This window comes from Triticum urartu, chromosome 5, assembly GCF_003073215.2.
Source record: "Triticum urartu cultivar G1812 chromosome 5, Tu2.1, whole genome shotgun sequence".
In the NCBI taxonomy this organism is placed as follows: Eukaryota; Viridiplantae; Streptophyta; class Magnoliopsida; order Poales; family Poaceae; genus Triticum; species Triticum urartu.
The window spans coordinates 39,757,810-39,777,142 of NC_053026.1; the positions used below are offsets into that span (position 1 = coordinate 39,757,810).

The following is a 19,333-nucleotide window of genomic DNA, read 5'->3' on the forward strand; positions in this document are numbered from 1 at the left end:
TAGTTTTTTCAAATTTCCCAAATTTTAAGAATTCGTAAACTACTTTACAATTCATGTGTAATTTTTTAATTCATGAACGTTTTTTAAAATCATATACATTTTTTAAAATTTGAACATTTTTTTGAAATTCATGAACATTGTTTTTCAAACTTCTGAACATGTTTTTGGAAGTCATGAATATGTTTCAAACTGAGAAACACATTTTTAAATTCACAAAACATTTTTTTAATTTGTGAACATTTATTCCGGTCACTTATTTTGTTACTGGTTTGCCGCTGTTTCAAAGCACACCAAACATATTAAGAAATATTCTCGTAGAGAGGTTTGAAACAACACTTATTCTTTCCGCGATACTAATATATGAAGTATATTTTTCACCAAAGATACATAAGCTATATTTGATCGTGTATTAATGTGTAAAATACTAGTCAATTCATTAATGTTGGTAAGATTTAGCATTTATTTTGTTCTTATGATAATCATATCTCACTGAAGATTCGAGGCAGAATTTCATTGCTGGTTTTTTTGGTGCATATTGATAATACGCCATATATTGACAACATATTTAATATTCTCCACTTTTTGGTGTGGAGACCTATTCGACGTGGGTGGTCCATGGCGACCCCCTATGTTTGTGTAGACCGTTTTCATAGCTTACATGCGCTGTGTCCCTATGTTCGTCCATCTTCGGTGTTGCATTGTGCATTTTTTTTGTTTATTTCTTGTTGCTATAGGAAGTTTTAGTTTAAAACATGTTTTAGTGAAAGTTGTAAACTGTTTAAGGGCCGCAGTTTAAGTCCCACATACAAGGACCTAAATGCAAAATGGGGTAAGTGAAGGGATCTGGGTCAAAAATCCTGTGGGAGCACGGTGATAAGCCATGTGGCTTCGGTAAATCCTGTGGGGCCGGCCGTGTTATAGTTCCGATGCTATGCTTTTATTTGCTCCTTTCCTTTGCGAGCGAAGAAGGCAAACTCTCATCCTTTTCTTCTCCTCGATGGCGAGCATCAGCAGAGCCTAGGCGCCTAGCATCCAGTTCCATCTCTCGAATACGCCACCCTGAGCCAGTAGCTTGGTGCGGCCGCGATCCGGAGGAGAGGTAGCTTGCTTGTCATGCTCGCCGGCCGCATCCTTGCCTTCACTCGGAGCCGGAGGTAGCCGCCGGCCATGAGAGCTTCTCCCCCCTCCTCCTCGCCGTGCCTGCATGGCCACGGAGGCAAGGTGGCGTGTGCCGTGGCCGCCTGCCTCGCGCTCGTGACCTTCCTGGTGGTCGCCTTGGATCCCAGGACCGGAGCTTCGTCCTGGTTCCTCTCTTCCTCGTCTTCCTTTCTCTCCTCCTTGAGGCCAACCGCGAGGGGTGGCAGCAATGGGGGCGCCGCCCCTCTCTTCGCGACCTCCAGCTACGCTGCTGCCGGCGGCAAGAACAGCAGCGTCAAGGCGGTGCTCTTCCGGCAGCAAGACGCTGCCGGCGGCCACCCGGCCGTGGCTTCCGTCGTCAGCGTCGGCGACCCACCGCCTCACGTCTCCGTCGCGCCGGCGCCGGCGCCGGCTCCGGTACGGATTTCTTTTCTCGAGTAAACTTTAATGTAAAATTATTTCTCACCTTCCTCGTTTCAAGTTACCTCTGCTGCTGCCGTGTGTGTGAACCGGAACTGGTTTCTGGGTTTCCGTGCCGATTGGGTGCGTGGAAGCCATGCATGCGCGCGACGCAACGTTTTCTCACGCAGCGGCGTTTTCTTGTCGTGGTTTGCTACTGACATACGTATGGGTTACAGCAGTACACTGTTGAAACCAGTTAATTCCGGGCGGCCGATCTCGCGCCCTCGGGTGCGGTGCTGCTCTCTCGCCACGTGCCCCCTCGCGTGGCACCGTTCCCTTTGCTTATCCGCCGTCGTTGACCAGGGCGTTTAACCTATCGCTTTCTCTCACCTTACCCCATCTTCCTCACAATCCACGGCGCATCCACGGCCACCGCTGTCGCACGGCTGGAGCTGACCTAATCGCGCGGCCGATCTGGAGCTTGAACCGGTCGGCCGGCGCCTAGCGCTGCGTAGATAGAAATAGTTCAGATTTTGTTCATATGGGGGTTTGCCGACTTGATGTTGGAAATTGGTTTTAAAAAAACTTGACATTGGAAATCTGCACATACTGTCTTATATCGCTTTGTTTCTTACTCCCGTTTGGAGCGCAATAATTGTTTTCTATTCCTATGAGAAATGAACTGCAGCGTATAAAAGTCCCATGGATAGTTTAGTTCATGATTTAGATGCATATACACTGAAGAAGAAAGATGCATTCCGCTTTCTTTCCTTTTTTTCTAAGAGAGAGAGAAAGATGCATTCCACTTTCTTTCCTTTGTGAGTGAAGAAAGACATTTTCGTCCCTTCCATGCATGGGCTTGGCTTGAAGGCACATAGTTATGGAAACACTTCCAGATTTGCGAGAGGACCACACAAGTAGGCTAGGGGTTTCGACGGTTTGATCCAAGTCGGCTAGAACTTGCCCTCACGCTATTTTTGCACAAGCTTGAAATAAACAACTCAAATGGCATGCCGAATTGATTCCTTCGCAACGTTGTTGATCTGGCTGTTGCAAGGATGATCTGTGTTACTTATGCAGTGAGCATTGCACCCGAAAGTGGAAACTTCTAATTGAGACCCCTGTTTTTGTTTGTGCGTGATTTAGAGCTGTCAATGGGTTTACAATCTTTAGAAAGTAAAGTTTCTCTATAGTAATGTTTCGGATCAACTGGGCTTGAAAGGCTTTGTTATTGTTGTTGTTGTTGTTGTAACCTACTGATGTTGCAAAATGACTTGGACTAGGTCTCTCGAGTTACTTACATCTATATATATTGTGTTGCAGGAAAGTGGATTTGACGATGCCGCTAGCCCCAATGGCACGGTTGAAGTAAGGGCGCCATTAATGCAGGGGAGGGTGGATGCAAAACTGGAAAGGGTAGAACTCGGTCTCGCAAAAGCTCGTTTAGTGATAAGGGAAGCTATCAGAAACAAGGACAAGCGTCCTCCACTAACCGACATGGATTATGTGCCGGTTGGACCGGTGTACAGGAATGCCTACGCATTTCACAGGTACGCAAATTCCTTTTGCGTCTACACACTCTACCATTAGTCATTACACAGTATGAAATGGCTAAGGAGTAGTATTGGAAAGACACATCTGACATGGGCGCTGTTTTCTCATTTTGGCACGTAGGAGCTACTTGGAGATGGAAAAGCTGTTCAAGGTGTACGTGTACGAAGAAGGCGAGCCACCGGTGTTCCACGACGGTCCGTGCCGCAGCATATACTCATCGGAGGGCAGATTCATATTTGCCATGGAGATGGAGAACCGGATGCGCACGAGGGACCCCGAGCTTGCCCATGTCTTCTTCCTTCCCTTCAGTGTCGTCAAGATGGTGAAGATGATCTATGAGCCCAACTCGCATGACATGGAGCCGCTGCGCCGGACTCTCTCGGACTACATCGACGTTCTGTCCACCAAGTACCCGTACTGGAACAGGAGCCTCGGCGCCGACCATTTCATGCTCTCCTGCCACGACTGGGTAAGCATGCAACCTCACTCACTGTAGCATTTCAGGAGTTTGTCGAAGACATGCAACTTCACTCACTGTAGCTCAGGTGTGCTAACCGTACCATGCACGTATGTATGATTGTGTATCAGGGGCCATATGTGTCGTCGGCGGACGGCCATCTCTTCTCCAACTCCATCCGCGTGCTGTGCAACGCCAACACCTCCGAGGGCTTCAACCCATCCAAGGACGTGTCGCTGCCGGAGATCAACCTCCGGACCGACATCATAGCTGATCAGGTCGGCGGGCCATCAGCGTCGCACCGCCCCATCCTGGCCTTCTTCGCCGGCGGCGACCATGGCCCCGTTCGGCCACTGCTCCTGCAGCACTGGAAGGGCAAGGACGCCGACGTGCAGGTGAGCGAGTACCTGCCCCGCGGCGTGTCGTACATCAACGTGATGCGGCGGAGCAAGTTCTGCCTGTGCCCCAGCGGCTACGAGGTGGCCAGCCCCAGGGTGGTGGAGGCCATCTACCTCGAGTGCGTGCCGGTCGTCATCGGCGACGACTACGTGCTGCCCTTCAGCGACGTGCTCAACTGGCCCGCCTTCTCCGTGCGGGTCGCCGTGGCGGACATACCCAACCTCAAGACCATCCTCGCCGCCGTGTCGCCGCGGCAGTACATACGGATGCAGCGCCGGGTGAGGACCGTGCGCCGGCACTTCATGGTCAACGGCCCGCCGCGCCGGTTCGACGTCTTCCACATGATCCTCCACTCCATATGGCTCAGGAGGCTCAACGTCAGGCTCCATGCACAAGACTCCTGAAATAGTCTTGGGTTTTCTTCTTTTTTATTTAGGGAGCGTCTAACAACCAGTTTTCAACTGGTTTTGGTTTGGGTCTAGGCCAAATTTCTTGTCCAGTTATGATTTGACACATGTCTACCTGCCTAGTTTTGCATGGTAAATATTTGTTTTTGGTTTGGGTGTTGGGGAGTGTCTAACAACCACAGTCAACTGGTTTTGCATGGTAAAGATTTGTTAGAACTTGGAGTGAGGTGGGGTGTTGGGAATGTAAAAATCAGTTCAAACTTGTCAGGATAAAATGGGTTGCTGATGAAATTCTTGGTCTTGTGTCACCCATCCTGCCTTTGTCAGTTTACCAAACTGTGGATACTGTTCAATCCTACTATTTGTCAGTGGGAAGATGATACAGTTAAGGCTTTCTTCCCGCTTTAGCAGACAAGATTTTGTTGCGAGGACTTTACTATCTGGCCTTATTTTAAAAGTTTTGATATTGGAAAGAAGAGTACATTGATATATTGATAGAGCGTAATTTAGTAGATGTTCGTGCACTTTTAGCTAGCATGATAGTACCTATGATACTAAGAAAATTATGCTCTTCCACTTTTCATAGAATTTACACTTATGGATTGAATTGATTCCTTTTTTTGCATGTCTCGGCGTAATTGTCATTGCAATGGGATATATCATTTTTGGCAGATCTCAGTTCAAATCCTATGTGCCTAAACCATTGGTAAAATATAAACAGAGGTAGTAATTAAATCTTCTGCATGTATCTATGATTTTTTTAAGACATAATATAATAGACCAAGCATTTAGTTTACATATACTCAAATTCCCTTTAGTTTATTTGTATAGGCGATGAGCTTCTTATTTTATCACTACCTTCCTCTGATTTTCTCTCTGTATATTATCATGTAAAATATTTCTATTTATGTCAGACTTTCAAACTATTATATTTTCTGTTATCCCTATTGTTTTTATTATTTGTCTGCATATTTTTCTTTTCAATTTGCGTTTTTGCTGATAATCTATATCTATTATATAATTTGATGAATGATATATATTATTAATCTAATTATTGATGTTTATACAACCAAATCTCATTGAAATATATTGCATCAAGTCCCGCCGTAATGTGCGGGGCATTATCTAGTTTTATAGGCGAACTCAACCTAAAACTGCAGTATGGTTAGATTCAGGTCCGGTTATTCTTTTGTATTTGGACCATGCTGGCCTGGTTTTAATACAAATTACTTTTAAATAAAAAAACAGGAGTATATAAAGTCGACCCGTCTCTTCTGTGAAGTGTTTTATCGAAATTTTCGCAGAGAAAAGAAACTGAGGAAAAGCGGTAATTTAAAGTTACGCTTTCGGAACATCTTTAGCGGCAAGTCAAAATTATCTTTGAGGGATCGCTCTCGCCCACATCGCCGTCCTGCCGTGGAGCTTCCGACCGGCGGCGGCCGCCGCTGCGTCAGCCGTCGTTTAGGGACGGCGGTAACCAAGGCCGCAGCTGCGTGAGGCACACGTCTTGAACCCCGAAGAATGAGCTGCTGCGGCTCCTGCTCCTTGGAGACGCCGGTGCCGGTGAGTTTCGGGCGACTCCCCAGTGTCCGACGCGGCTGGCGGGCGAGCGGTGCGCCGGCTCCGTCGCGCGAACCGCGGCCGTGCCACGCCGTCTCTCGCGAATAGCTTCGAATCAGGCGGATGACCCCGTGCGTGCTGGGGCCGTCGACTGGACCGGCGAAGCCGAAGAAGAGGTCGAGGCGGACGGATGATGAACCTGTGCACGGGGGTTCTGTTACACCGTGGTAAATCCATCTATGTTTATGCACTGTCAATTTGGTCGAGGTTGCCGGGTTTCTGAAGGTAGTCTGCTGAATCTTCAGTGGAGTATTGCAAAGCAACTTGGATCACAGATCTCAACAAGTTAACAATATCTTTGTAGCTCCATTTTGCCTTGGACATTTGGAAATGTGTAGAACAGGCAAGAAAATTTGTTGAATTGATTAGGAAAATCACAGGCGTTCTTTTGCTAGAATCTTTCACTGATGAATTGGTTAGCAAAATTTGTTGAATTGATCTAGCAACAACACAGGATTGATAGTTTTTTATCCCCTTTCTACAGGTTAGTGTAGGATTTCTAGTCTCAGAGCGTGGGAGATCACTTAATCGCACACTTGAGTTGATCATATTTATCATGACGGCTGCAAATTCCGGGTTATGGAATAAGTAAGAAATTGGTAAGAAGTGATATGCAGATCTCCTGCATATTCTTGAAACGAAGAATAAATAAGAAGTATTAGTGTCAATATGTACATACATCATAGATGCAAATAGTTCTTACATTTACATACATGCATAATAACAAACTAGCCAATATACATAAATGCAAAGTATTAACTCGCAAGGTATACTAGTTTGATGAACTTGCTAGTTGCTACCACCAGCATCATCTTGCATTGTCTACATCCAGTACTAGTTTGGCTGTATCCATGCTCTGGTATTTGATCTTGTCTGGAGTGGCAGGTGTCGTCGATCCTCCATAAGAGTAATGTACTCTGGTAGGATTCGATTTTGTGACTAGCTGCGTCTGGATTCTCCTCAGCATCTGTAGGCACTCTGCAACCTCCTTCATGGTTGGCCTCTTGTCTCCTCTTGGGCTCAGGCAATGCATGGCAAGCTCAGCTAGTTTCCAGAGCACTACCATTACTCCATCCCCTATTATTTCATAGTCCAACAAATTGCTGAGCTTGTTCTGGTGGAACATTGATGCAAAAGTATGAGATAAGGGTTTTTTCCCATTGAAATCATCATTATGTATAGCCTTCTTTCTTGTCATTAGCTCCACAAGAACAGCCCCAAAACTGTAGACATCACTTTTCTCAGTGAGGTGGTGACTGACAAAAGTTTCAGGGTCAAGGTACCGAAGAGTTCCTTGGATAAACATGATGAGATCATCTTTATCTAGAGACTTTAGCGCTGATGCTCCAAAATCTGCAATTTTTGCACTATATTCATCACCCAACAGTATATTGAGTGACTTGACATCTCCATGCAGAATCGTGCGAGAAGTTGATGAATGGATGTAAGCAAGAGCCTCTGCTGACTGCGTAGCAATCTTGAGTCGAAGATCCAAGGGGATTGTTGATCTGCGTTCATTGCCATGAAGGAACTCAAAGAGGGTACTGTTGGATATGAACTCATACACCAACATTGGCACATCTACCTCCAAGCAACAACCAAGTAATTTAACAATGTTCCGATGGTTAATTTGTGACAATATGATTGTCTCATTTACAAATTCTTCTCTGCAGTCATCATCAATAACTTTGGACTTCTTTATGGCAAGTTCTTTGTCATTATCTGAAGTTCCTCTATAGACAGTTCCATGGCCACCACATCCAAGAACTCGATAATCACTGTAGTTTTCTGTGTCTTTCTTTATCTATTTCTCTGTATGTATAAGAACAGTATCACCTTTATCTCATTTCATCATATAATTTCAGACCTCCATTCTATTTGAAATACTCATCTTTCTCCTTCATGTGCTTCTTTCTTTGTAACTTCATAACCAACAAGCATGTTAGAGCCATCACTACAAATGCAGAAACACCGAGACGTGCAAAGTGATTGTCCAAGATTCTTCAACTTGTCAAATATTTAGAATCTTAGATAAACCAAAAGTATGCGTTTTTCCAATCTCATGTACCTATTGCCACTTGTTCAGCTTTATGAAGCACAGTTTGACATCCATAATTTGTACCGTCTGGTCTTGCTCCTGTCATGCATTTGCATTTATAGCTTCCTGGTAGGTTTTGGCACACTCCATTCTTGCATGGATATAATCGTTTAAACTTTGGATCATGTTTGTGCAGTTGGCACTCATCGATGTCTGTGGACCGTTAAAACAGATTAACACATTAGGGATAAAAGTGGCAAGGCGTGAACTATTTAGTGTAAGGACTAAGGAAACTTAATAAAAATTGAGCAGGTAGCAAAAATATATAGAATCATGCTTGCAATGAAGAAGTTAGCTATTGTTACGCGACTAGACAACTAATTATATTTGAGCAACTACCTAACCTTGATAGCCTGTGGGAAGATAAGGATTCCCTTCATATCCTTCGGAGAAGTTGCATAGGTACCTGAGGCCATTGCTTGGATTCACACAATAGCTGTTTGAACTGACACATGCATAGTCTTTGGGTGCTTTCTCCCCCTCCTCCGGGCAGGAACCCTTTCTGATGGCCTAGTCATGGACGACGGGGACACCCCTTTTTGCCTTCTCATTGACAAACCCAAGGTGCGTGACAAGTCCTGCCGCTTGAAGCTGTACCATCCAACCTCTGCAAGCATTGAGTAGAAGCATGGGTTGAATTTCCACACACTATTCAGGTTCTACAACACCGTTGTGAAGTTGATGAGGTTTGGGCCGGTGATGGTCTCGCAGCATCCCATTCCAGTGCAGGGGGCACCATCGGTCGTGCTGTTAAGGCCACCCGCAGTAGGAGTAGCAGCCAGTCATGTACTGGTCGGTGTCACCGTGCATAGACCCGCCTATGAGCCCTACAGTGTTGCAGCCGATGGCCACAAATTGGTTCCGGGTGGTCGATGGGCTGAACTCGCTTGTTATGTTGCCCGACATGGTGCTGTTCGATGTGAAGCAGCCGTAGCTGACGGGACCATACATGCGCATCTTGCCACGCTCTAGGGGGATGTCGATGACCTCTTTGGTTTTTGGAACGCCGCCACTAATCATAGGTCGTGGTGGCTGGAAGGTGTTGTTGCAGGTGATGATGAAATAGCTACTCAGGCTGGTGGCAGCACAACCAGTGCCGATGCTGAAGGGGCAAGGGATGGACACATCGGCACATCGCCACACTTGTTCTGTTCTTGTACTGCAAGTTCCAGGTGATCACTATGTAGCTAGGCTTAAACCACATGTGTGCCACTATGTTGTGTTGACCAACTAATGAATTATCTTAAGCTCCACACTCGCTGCCGTGTGTATCGTGGCAACTAGCGAGACTTATTATTTGCACTTGATTTTTTCCCCCTTCTTCTTTCTCAAGAGGATTTATGCTCTTAGGTGTGGAACAGCCTTATCATTGCTGAAATTCCAGTGTTGTTTGGTTCACAACCATAGTATGAATAAAGTATTTTTTGATGTTGGATATGCAGGAAAATCAGGAGCAGTCCAGCCCCATCCTGAGTGAACAAGCATTTGCTCAGCAGTCCCTGCAACCGGCAGAAATAAGAGGTAGCACAGAGGTGCGTATTCAGGATCACAAAACCTATTTGGCTGTCACAGAAATTGCGAAGTGATACATTCCCAAGTCAAAAGATGCGGGAAAATCTGTTTTGATTTTTTCCATTGTATGTATGTATTTACACATACTGTGCTGCAAATATATTTTAGACTGCTTTCTTGAACTTGGGAGGATTTTTTTTATGTTTACTGTTAGGTGATCCCGTGGAGCCATTTAGCTTAAGAAAACGTTCGAGGCATTCAGGGCTAGATTAGTTAGTGTCCTGAGAAGTGGTGCCTGGCATGGGCCTAAATTGTGGCTGTTTTTATACTGGTGTAAGGCCAGCGGATAGAGTTGTTTTGTTGGTGACCAAGCCTGGTATTGTAAAGCATACTCACCAACAACCCTATCTGCCGCGTAGGTCGCTACTTAGCGACCAAACGCGTACCACCTCCCCCCTGCTGCTACGTATAGTTGGGCCGGGCCATTAGCTCTTTCCCGTTTTGGGAAGGTTCTAGAAACTTCCTAGAACCTTCTCAAACAGGTTTTTTCTTTTTGTGTGTGTTTTTCTTTCGGTTTTTTCATGCTTTTTTTCATTTTTGTTCTTTTCTTTCTTTTTCTTTTTCATTTTCATTTCCATTTTTTCTTTTCTTTTTTTCATGTTTTCCATTTACTTTTTTACTTTTTTTGAAACTGTGAACATTTGAAATCATGAACATTTTTCAAATTCGCTGAAATATTGACCATTTCACAAATTTGCGGACATTTTTTGAATTTGTGAGCATTTGTTTTGAAAACTGTGATCATTTTCTTTTTAATCAGCGAACATTTTTTGAATCGATGAGCATTTTTTTGGAAATTTGGGAACAATTTTTGAAATTCACGAACATTTTTTTATTTTGACAAACATTTTTGAAATACTTGAACATTTTTTGGTTAAATTCCGAATCACTTACCTAGCATGTATCAAAAGTAGATAAACCTCTTAGGGTTAGCTCTTTGTTCTGGTTCTTTTTATCTTTACCTTCTCATGTGTAGTTCATCTACATTCTTGGGCAGGGTATAGCTTGATACTCTAGTCTTGGAGGATATGGTGTGCCGCCCCTCATATTTGGGGTATGTTGTTCGAGTACTGAGGGTGCACGAGCACACAAATGGTCCAGGCCAAATGTGGACCTTACTACTACTCATTGTTGAGGAAATCGTTAACTGGTAGCTGCTCGGTTGGCTAGCGAGTAGGGGATTAATCGGCTAATCGGCAAGTTAATCGGTCATTTAATCAATTAATCGGACAATTTTCGGTATATCGGCTGCTCGGTGACCCTATGAGTAGGGATTAATCGGCAAGTTAACTGGTTAATCGGATGAATTCTTGAACAGGGCTACTACTTCAGGCAGGACAGAGTAATGAAATACGAGAAGCAAGTTTAGAGAAGGCTAGCTAATCGTGTTTACAATGGTGCAAGAAACATGCGAACGGTATACTTGGAACAAAGAGCGTGAGTTGGTGACAATGTTACCTAGAAAGCGAGAAGAGTTGCATAGATAGACAATGAGGTGCGAGGAAATCTCTGAAGTTTCAATGTTGTGGTTCCATGTTATATTGGCAGTTGCATTAGTGATATGGTCTTTGTTGACGAGTGTCAACTGGGTTGTGAATATGACGATGACGTGAATCTTCCGTGTGCAACTGCTTGTCCGTAAGTATATCGTTCTTTGTGCATGGGATATGGCTACAAATTCAGCATTTGCCATGCCCCATCAGAGATGACCCATGATGTAGTTGTGTTAGGCACCTAGATCAGCCGAGCCAGGGTTAACAGTTCAGCAGCACGAGATAGTGCAGCGCTGAGCTTCAGAACTTCAACTCCAGTTTTGCTGGCGCCGGGTTATTTTCTTCCTTAAATTTGGAAGAAAGGGTCATTTTCTGCCTTAAATTTGGAAGAAAGGCCCATTTTCGTGGTATTGCTGGTGCATTATAGTCCATCCAGTCTGGCTCAATGGTGACCATGGAAATTTCTTTGAAGTTTCCTTGATATTTGTTAGCAACGACTTGACCCATGACTGTGACCGGTTGTATGGCCATTGAACAGTTGCTTCAGCGATTTCTCCCTATCCACACTAGTGCAGCTCCAGCGCTAGCAGAAGTTATCCTTTGCTAATTGCTGGCCCTCCTCTTACACGAACACACACACAGAAAGAACATGGCTGCCTCTGCTGCACTTGTTTTTGCAGGGAAATCTGTGGCGACTTCGGCCATATCCTTCTTGGTCAACAAGGCTTTCAGCTACATCGATGAGTATTGCAAGTCCGAAAACATGGATGAGTTGAAGAATCGGCTCCTGCGGGCCATGCCACATATCCAGGCGGTGTTCGATGTCGTCAACCCGGAACTTGTCAGGGAGCAGAGCAGCGGCCTCGACGCGTGGCTCTGGCAGCTCAGGGACGCGGTCGAGGCGGCGGAGGACGCCATCGACGAGCTTGAATACTACGAGCTCGAGGAGAAGGCCAAGGACCAAAAGGTTAGTGAATGGGGTTCTCCTCTTGTTAAGATGAAGCACAAGTTTGTCAGGTCTCTTGGCCCTGCTGTCAACAAGACTATCAAGAAAATTAGTCACCGTGACACACTGAAGAGATTGATGAAATCTGTGGATGATTTAGACAAGGCTGCCGTAGGTGTTAGTGATTTCCTCAAGCTCACAGACCATCTCAGTGGAGGTTCTTCTACCAGCAGCCAGCAGAAAGTGCAGAAGCTCATGGACAATGATCGCCAGACTAGTTCAATATTAAGTGCAACCATTTTTGTTGGACGAGAAAAGGAGAAAGAACAGATTATTGGATGGCTAACCAACACGTCAGATGAATTGGGAGAAACTAGGGTCAGAAGGACCAATAGTATTCCAATTATTTCAGTTATTGGTCATGGTGGCATGGGGAAGACTACCTTGGCTCAGAGCATATGCAAGCAAGATGAGGTAGTACAGCATTTTAAGGTCATCTGGACCACCATATCTACTAGCTTTGATGCGACATCGGTGACAAGTAAAATACTGGAAGACGCTACGGGCGTGAAACCGGGCAGCGATCATTTGGAACCACTACAACGGAACCTCAAAGAGAAACTCGCATCCATTAATTTTTTGTTAGTTCTAGATGACGTTTGGGAAGATAAGAAGAGAGATGAATGGGAGAAGTTATTTGCTCCTCTGAAGGAACTGAACACTACTGGGAGCAAAATTCTGTTGACAACCCGAATGCAATCTGTAGCAGACATGGCTGCAAAGGTGATGGGAGTCGAAAGGGATAAGTTCTTGACATTACAAGGACTGGAAGATGATAAAAATCTCAAGCTCTTCAATCATCATGCCTTTTCCGGTTTGAATCCAAGAGATTCATATTTGAAGTTAATTGGAGAACAAATTGCAAAGAAACTGAGAGGATGTCCCTTGGTAACGAAGGTTGTCGCTGAGCATCTGCAAAGCAATATGACACCTGAATACTGGAGGAAATTCTTGCATCAAGGATTGGAACATTTTAAAGGAACCGAAAAAGATATTATGAAGGTTCTCAGATTGAGCTATTACCACTTACCAACAGAGCTACAGATTTGCTTTCGGTACTGTTGCCTATTTCCGCAGGACTATATATTTGAGAAGGAAGTGTTGGTGCAAATGTGGATTGGTTCAGGATTGATTGCAAGTGGCATTCAATCTTTGGAGGATACTGCAGAACACTTCTTGGCTCAGCTAACTAGAAAGTCGTTCTTTGATAAGAAACCTATATGGGCACAAAGAGAATTTTATGTAATGCATGACCTGATGCATGAATTAGCAAGCAATGTGTCCACCGGTGAATGTGCAAGAATAGTTGACCCTGTTCAACTTCAAGATGAGAAGTATACAGTCCGACACCTATGCATTGTCAATATTCACAGTTTCTCTGCTGATGAGGTCAAGAAAATCTCCCATTTTAAGAATCTGCGCACTATTATCATTGATTCTTTCCCGCCACTTGAAAATGATACTCTTTGCGCACTTCAAATGATAGTTGAGACCTCAAAATCACTGCGACTATTCTTTGCACAATTATGGAGCACGTCCCCTTTTGTTGTCAATTTTGGTAACTTAAAACATCTTCGCTATATCTGCGTGAGTTTGATACCACAAGACAAGATATGTGGGGTCGCAAGACTTTATCACTTGATGGTCCTTCATGGTTCTTCTGGGACCAAAATAGATGAAGCAAGATATTTAGGGAACCTTGAACGTTTGCGGTATGTATCCTATGGTGTGCATGGATTTGGTAATTTCCCCATAAGCAGGCTCACTTCTCTTCAGGAATTACATAATTACCGGGTAGAAGAAAGAACATGCAACCAAATAAGTGCAATTGGGAGCTTAAGAGATCTTCGTAGATTGGGTCTGCAGGGTCTTGAGAATGTTAAGAATTGGGAAGAAGCTAAGAATGCCAAGTTGAAGGAAAAACAATATCTCAACTCATTATTTATGGAGTGGTCGACACCTGATCAAATCATGACAGATAACTTAGTTCTTGACCACCTTGAGCCACATGTTAATATCAGAGAATTGCAAATTGAGGGTTATCCAGGTCTCAAAATTCCATCTTGGATCGAGAACTGCTCTGTCAGAAACTTGATATCACTCAAGTTGATAAGCTGCATAAATTGGGACTACATTCCCTCTCTCGGCCAGTTAGTATTGCTGGAGCTTTTAGTGTTGAACAATCTTCCTAAGCTACGGCAGATTGGTCGATCATTTGATATGTCCAAGAGTAGTTCCATGGAGTTGTTGTTACCTCAAAGCCTTAATACTTTGGAAGTAAGCAAATGCCAGAAACTGAGGGAATTACCACTTCTGCCTCCAAGCCTAATATCATTGAATATACAAGATGTTTGGCTGACCAAGTTTCCTATTATTGGCAAGGTATCGAGTGAGAGCATCGAGTCAAAATCATCTAAGTTGATTAACGTAAGGGTCACCAACTGTCCTCATTTAACTTCGTTGGAAGGGAGCCTTTTGGAGCAAAAACTGTACATGGGAACTCTCCGTGTCCTAAGACTTGTTGATTGTAAACATCTGGAGTCCGCATCCATACCATTTGAAGAAATGAAACAACTTAAGGAACTTGCAGTAATGCAATGTCCAAAGTTGAGGACGATGAGAGATGCCAAAGATAAGCTTGTGCCATCGTCAGTAAGAGAACTAGCTATTGGCGGGTGTGGTGACCTGGAACTTCCACTACTTGGGTCACTGCAGCTGCTCACCAACCTATCTACGCTCCAGCTGCTGAACTGCTCGAGCCTGTTATCTCTCCCGTCCGCGGATGTGTTCAAGAATTTCAGGTCGCTGCAGAACATACGTGTAACTCAATGCGAGAATCTCTCGTCCCTGGGAGGGCTCGGATCACTGTCATCCCTTCAGCACTTAGCTATCTCCAAGTGCAGTAAACTCACGGAGGCTGGGGCTTCCTTGCTATCTGGTTCTGGTGATGCAGAAGAGCATCTGGTGGAGACCGGCAACTCACTGCGGATAAGTTCTCTTAGCTTTGATCTGCCGTCCTTGCTGCTTCATGAGCCGCTCAAGAGTCTGTGCCACACTGAATATTTATGCATTGATGGCTGTTCAGAGACGAAGAGCTTACCTGAACGATGGCTGCTACAGAACCGCTCATCCCTCTGATACGTGAAGATAGAGAAAGCAGAATCCTTGGAATCGCTCCCACCGAGCATGCAAGACCTTTGCTCTCTCAAGACATTATACCTTGATGATGCTCTGCTACTCCGATCACTTCCACATCTTCCCTCCTCCTTGAAGAATCTGAGCATTACAGAATGCCATCCAGACCTGGAGAAGAAGATCACCAAACATGGAAGCCCTGAATTGAACAAGATTGCCCACATCCCTAATGTGACAATAGGTACCTGCGCCCTTCCACTCCGTCCTCACTTGCTTAATTTACCGCTCAGGCCTCTGTACTTCTGAAACCTACTGATCCTAATCTGACTGTGAACCAATGACAGGAGGTTGGCATTTCCTTATGGGCAAGAAATTCAGCAGAGAGGCTTACCGTAAACTGAGGTAATTAACAATCTCCTAAGAAAGACAACCAATGTTATCCTCTTCTTCCTCTGAATAAGGGTTGGTGCGCAAAGTGCTATGGCAGACACTCATATATAATGGCACAACAGCCCCGCATGGCCGCATTGCACGAGATATGATCAACAAACTGACCATACAAAACATATCCATATATAACGGCCAACACATAGCAAAACCTAGTGTAAGCTATGTAGTTTTATGGCTCACAGACACACTAGATAAGACCCCTATCAAAGAACTGAGAGTTATAAAAGGAGAATAAGGTCGTCTCTTTTGCTTCTCCTTTGAGCAGCATTTTGTTGCCATGGCAACTGTACTGTTGAAGTGAAACTATCCTTATTCATATCTTGGGATATGTTACCATTTTAGTATTTGACACTCCAAATGCATGCTATCATTTATTTCCCATTGCCGCAAACAAATATCTTTGTTCTTGAAAACTGAAACTTCTCTTTTTGGTTATCAGTGATAGTGACCGCAACAGATTTATGTCCGGGTCGTCGCTGCACTAGTGGAAGAAACGGTTCTGACTCAAGAGTGCTTCCTATCCTAAGCCTGTTGTTGTTCAACAGAATGCTCACAAGAAGCTTCAGTATCTTCTAATAAAAGGTCTTCCAAACTCTTAATTTACTTCAAGCCAACTCCTTGTTTGTCAGATATTTCATCTTACGCTGCTGACAAGATGCCAAATTCTGCCGGATGATACTCTCTGAATTCAAGAATCTGAGCGAAAGAAGAATTCATGTTCAGCTCAATTCAGTTATATATATGTACAAATTACAGCCTCGCTACCTTTCAACCCGTGAGTTGATTAGAAGAATCTCCATTTTGTTGTAATTGTGTGGAACATATGTTCAGGTCAGGTTACAACTAAGGATTTGGAGTTGTAATAGGAACAGGGTAGAGTTTGTGTTGGACTCTCGTTGCTTATTTCTGCAAATGTCTTCAGTTTAGTACGTGAGAGATTGTTGGGGGAATCAATTACCTGGATGAATGACCCCGCTAACACATTTCAGTCAGTACGTGCAAACTTGCGTGCTGCAACAACCCTTGGAATTAATCTGGGTTGGTTGATTGATGAGCGAGTACTGTACTACTGTACAAGGTAGCTTACTGAGACAGTTACGCTGTTGGCGATGTGCAGTTGGTGTGCATGCAAAGTGATGATGCTTCTTGAGCCACTAAAGAGTCTCTGCCACATCGGATATTTGTTATGACTGTGCCAGAGATGGATAGCTTACCTGAACGATGGCTACTACATAACCGTTCATCCCTCGTATTCCTGACTATACCCAACGCAAAGTTCTTGAAGTCGCTCCCACCCAGAATGCAAGACCTCTGCTCTCTCCAGGAGTTGTACCTATTTGACGCTGAGCAACTCCAGTCACTTCCATATCTGCCCTCCTTGAAGGCCCTCAGTCTACGAAACATGGAAGCCCTGAATGGAACAAGATTGTTCACATCCCTTTTGCAAAAATAGGTACCTTCACCCTGCCACTCTCACCCTCTTAATTTACTGCTCTGTACCGATGGAACATACTGATATCTCCTGAGTGCGAACCAATGACAGGAGATTCGCTTTTCATCAGTGGCAAGAAGAAACACAAAAGGCCTTCACCAAACTAAGGTAATTAACAATCTCAAGAGAAAAATATGTTGTCCTCTTTTTGCTATGAATAAGGGTTGGTGCGTAGAAGTACTATGGGCATATCAAGTTAACTTGAACAATAGTTGCTCTGAATATGGTGCTTCTTGGTATCATATCTATGCCTTGCCTTAATTAATACGAGGCTGATGTGAAGTCCGTTTTGCTTGAATGCGCGAACAATGTACACTCCAGTCAAAGCCTGTTAATTCTTCTTGTTTCATTTCCTTTTTTTCAATCATGATATTCTGTTTTCGATTAGTGAAACTACACGTCCAAAAAGAAGCCCTCTGTACAGCACGAAAGGTCAACGAACAAACCATACAAAACATATCCATATCTAGTGGCCAACACATGGCAACACCTGGTGTAAATTAGGGAATTGCAGTGGCTCAGAGACTCACTAGATAAGTACCGGAAGACTGAGAATTAGAAAAAGAGAATAGGCATCCGTTTTGCTTGTCCTTTGAGCTGCATTTTATTGACACAGCAACCGCACTACTGAAGTGGAACGCGTCCTTATTTCTATCTTTGGATATGTTTCCATTTGTAGCATGTAATACTCCAACTGCATGTTATTGAAATTATTTCCGCTTGCCACAAAGAAACTGAAAATGTAACTTTTGTTTTTGGTTACCAGTGATAGTGACCTCAACAGACTTATGTCCAAGTACTCGCTGCACTAGTGGAAGAAACGGTTCTGTCTCAAGAATGCTTCGTATCCCAAGCCTGTTGTTGTTCATCAGATCTTACATCTCGTGCTGCTGACAAGATGCCAATGTTCTGCCGGATGATACTTTCTGAATTCAAGAATCTGAGGGAAAGAATAATTCATGTTCAAGTTCAGTTACATATATATAAAATTGCAGCCTAGCTACCTTTCAACCCGTGAGTTGATTAGAAGAATCTCTATTCTGTTGTAATTGTGTCGAACATACATTCGGGTCAGATTACAACTTAGGATTTGGAGTTGTAAGAGAAACAGGGTAGAGTTTGTGTTGGACTCTCTGCTTATTTCTGCAAATGTCTTCAGTTCAGTACAGATACCGCCTCGTGAGAGATTGTTGGGGGCACCAATCGCCTGAATGAATGATCCCGATAATACATTTGCTGTCAAGTACGTGCAAACTTGCCTTCTGCAACAACTCTTCTAATTAAGATGGGTTGGCTGATTGATGAGCAATTACCAGGTACCCTGCTGAGACGGACACGCGGTTGACGATGTGCAATTGGTGTGCACGGCTGATACATTTGTCAAAGTGATCAAAGGCGGTCATTCATTTTAGTTATTTTATTTTTAATTTTCTTTTTCGAAAAAAGTTATTTTAATTTTTGAAGGATAGGGGCGGGTATTTGGTGCCTGTGGTTGGATGACCTTTACCCCTATTCCTGTCGCAGACACGTCCATATGTGTACACAGAGTCGCCATATATTGGCGCGCTCCATATCCATATGGAGGTTGTGGAGGTTGTGCGCAAGCACATAGTTGTAATTTTTTTTTTTTTGTCCCACTTTTCCATCCAAGGTATGATGTGTCTCCTCTCCTCATCATGCTATGTCCAGATCCCTGTTTTTGTACTTTTTGAATTGTGCTCCCTCCATCTCAAAATAAGTGTCTCAACTTTAGTACAATTATGCACTAAAGTTAGTACAAATTTGAGACATTTATTTTGAAACGGAGGAACTAGTAGTTAGCTAGCCAACAAAACCTAGTTGTAATCAGAGGTTTAATGTTATCCACAACACGTTCAAGAGATCAATGGAGACCATTTTCAGGTATTTCAGGCAAGTCTTGTATGTTGTTGGGGAGCTCAGAGGAGAGATGATCAAGTAACCAACTGGGCAAACTCCTAGCAAGATTCGCACTAACCCAAGATGGTATCCGCATTTCAAGGTGAGCTACTCGGAGTTCATGCCTTCACATGCTTATAATATTGTTTTGGTAGAGCCATAACACCATCTTGCCAGGCCATTTTCAGGATTGC

The 19,333-nt window shown here is 44.0% G+C and overlaps 1 protein-coding gene and 2 pseudogenes across 1 annotated transcript; 2 read left to right on the forward strand and 1 right to left on the reverse strand.

The window, feature by feature from the left end:
* The first annotated feature begins 953 nt into the window (after positions 1-953).
* On the forward strand, positions 954-4,770 carry LOC125555563 (probable glycosyltransferase At5g03795). The gene is made up of 4 exons (XM_048718471.1): positions 954-1,554; positions 2,863-3,089; positions 3,214-3,562; positions 3,682-4,770. The coding sequence occupies exons 1-4, from the start codon at positions 1,168-1,170 to the stop codon at positions 4,351-4,353; spliced, it is 1,635 nt and encodes a 544-aa protein (XP_048574428.1). The 5' UTR covers positions 954-1,167; the 3' UTR covers positions 4,354-4,770.
* Positions 4,771-6,784: 2,014 nt separating this feature from the next.
* LOC125506712 lies at positions 6,785-9,250 on the reverse strand (annotated as a pseudogene).
* A 2,402-nt stretch (positions 9,251-11,652) lies between these two features.
* LOC125507745 lies at positions 11,653-18,388 on the forward strand (annotated as a pseudogene).
* The last annotated feature ends 945 nt before the right edge of the window (positions 18,389-19,333 follow it).

Excerpts from the sequence above, each read along its gene's own strand:
- LOC125555563 (XM_048718471.1), top strand. The coding sequence starts at position 1,168 with ATGAGAGCTTCTCCCCCCTCCTCCTCGCCGTGCCTGCATGGCCACGGA. Across the intron at positions 1,555-2,862 it reads CGGCGCCGGCGCCGGCTCCG|GAAAGTGGATTTGACGATGC; the intron begins GTACGGATTTCT and ends ATTGTGTTGCAG. Across the intron at positions 3,090-3,213 it reads AATGCCTACGCATTTCACAG|GAGCTACTTGGAGATGGAAA; the intron begins GTACGCAAATTC and ends TTTGGCACGTAG.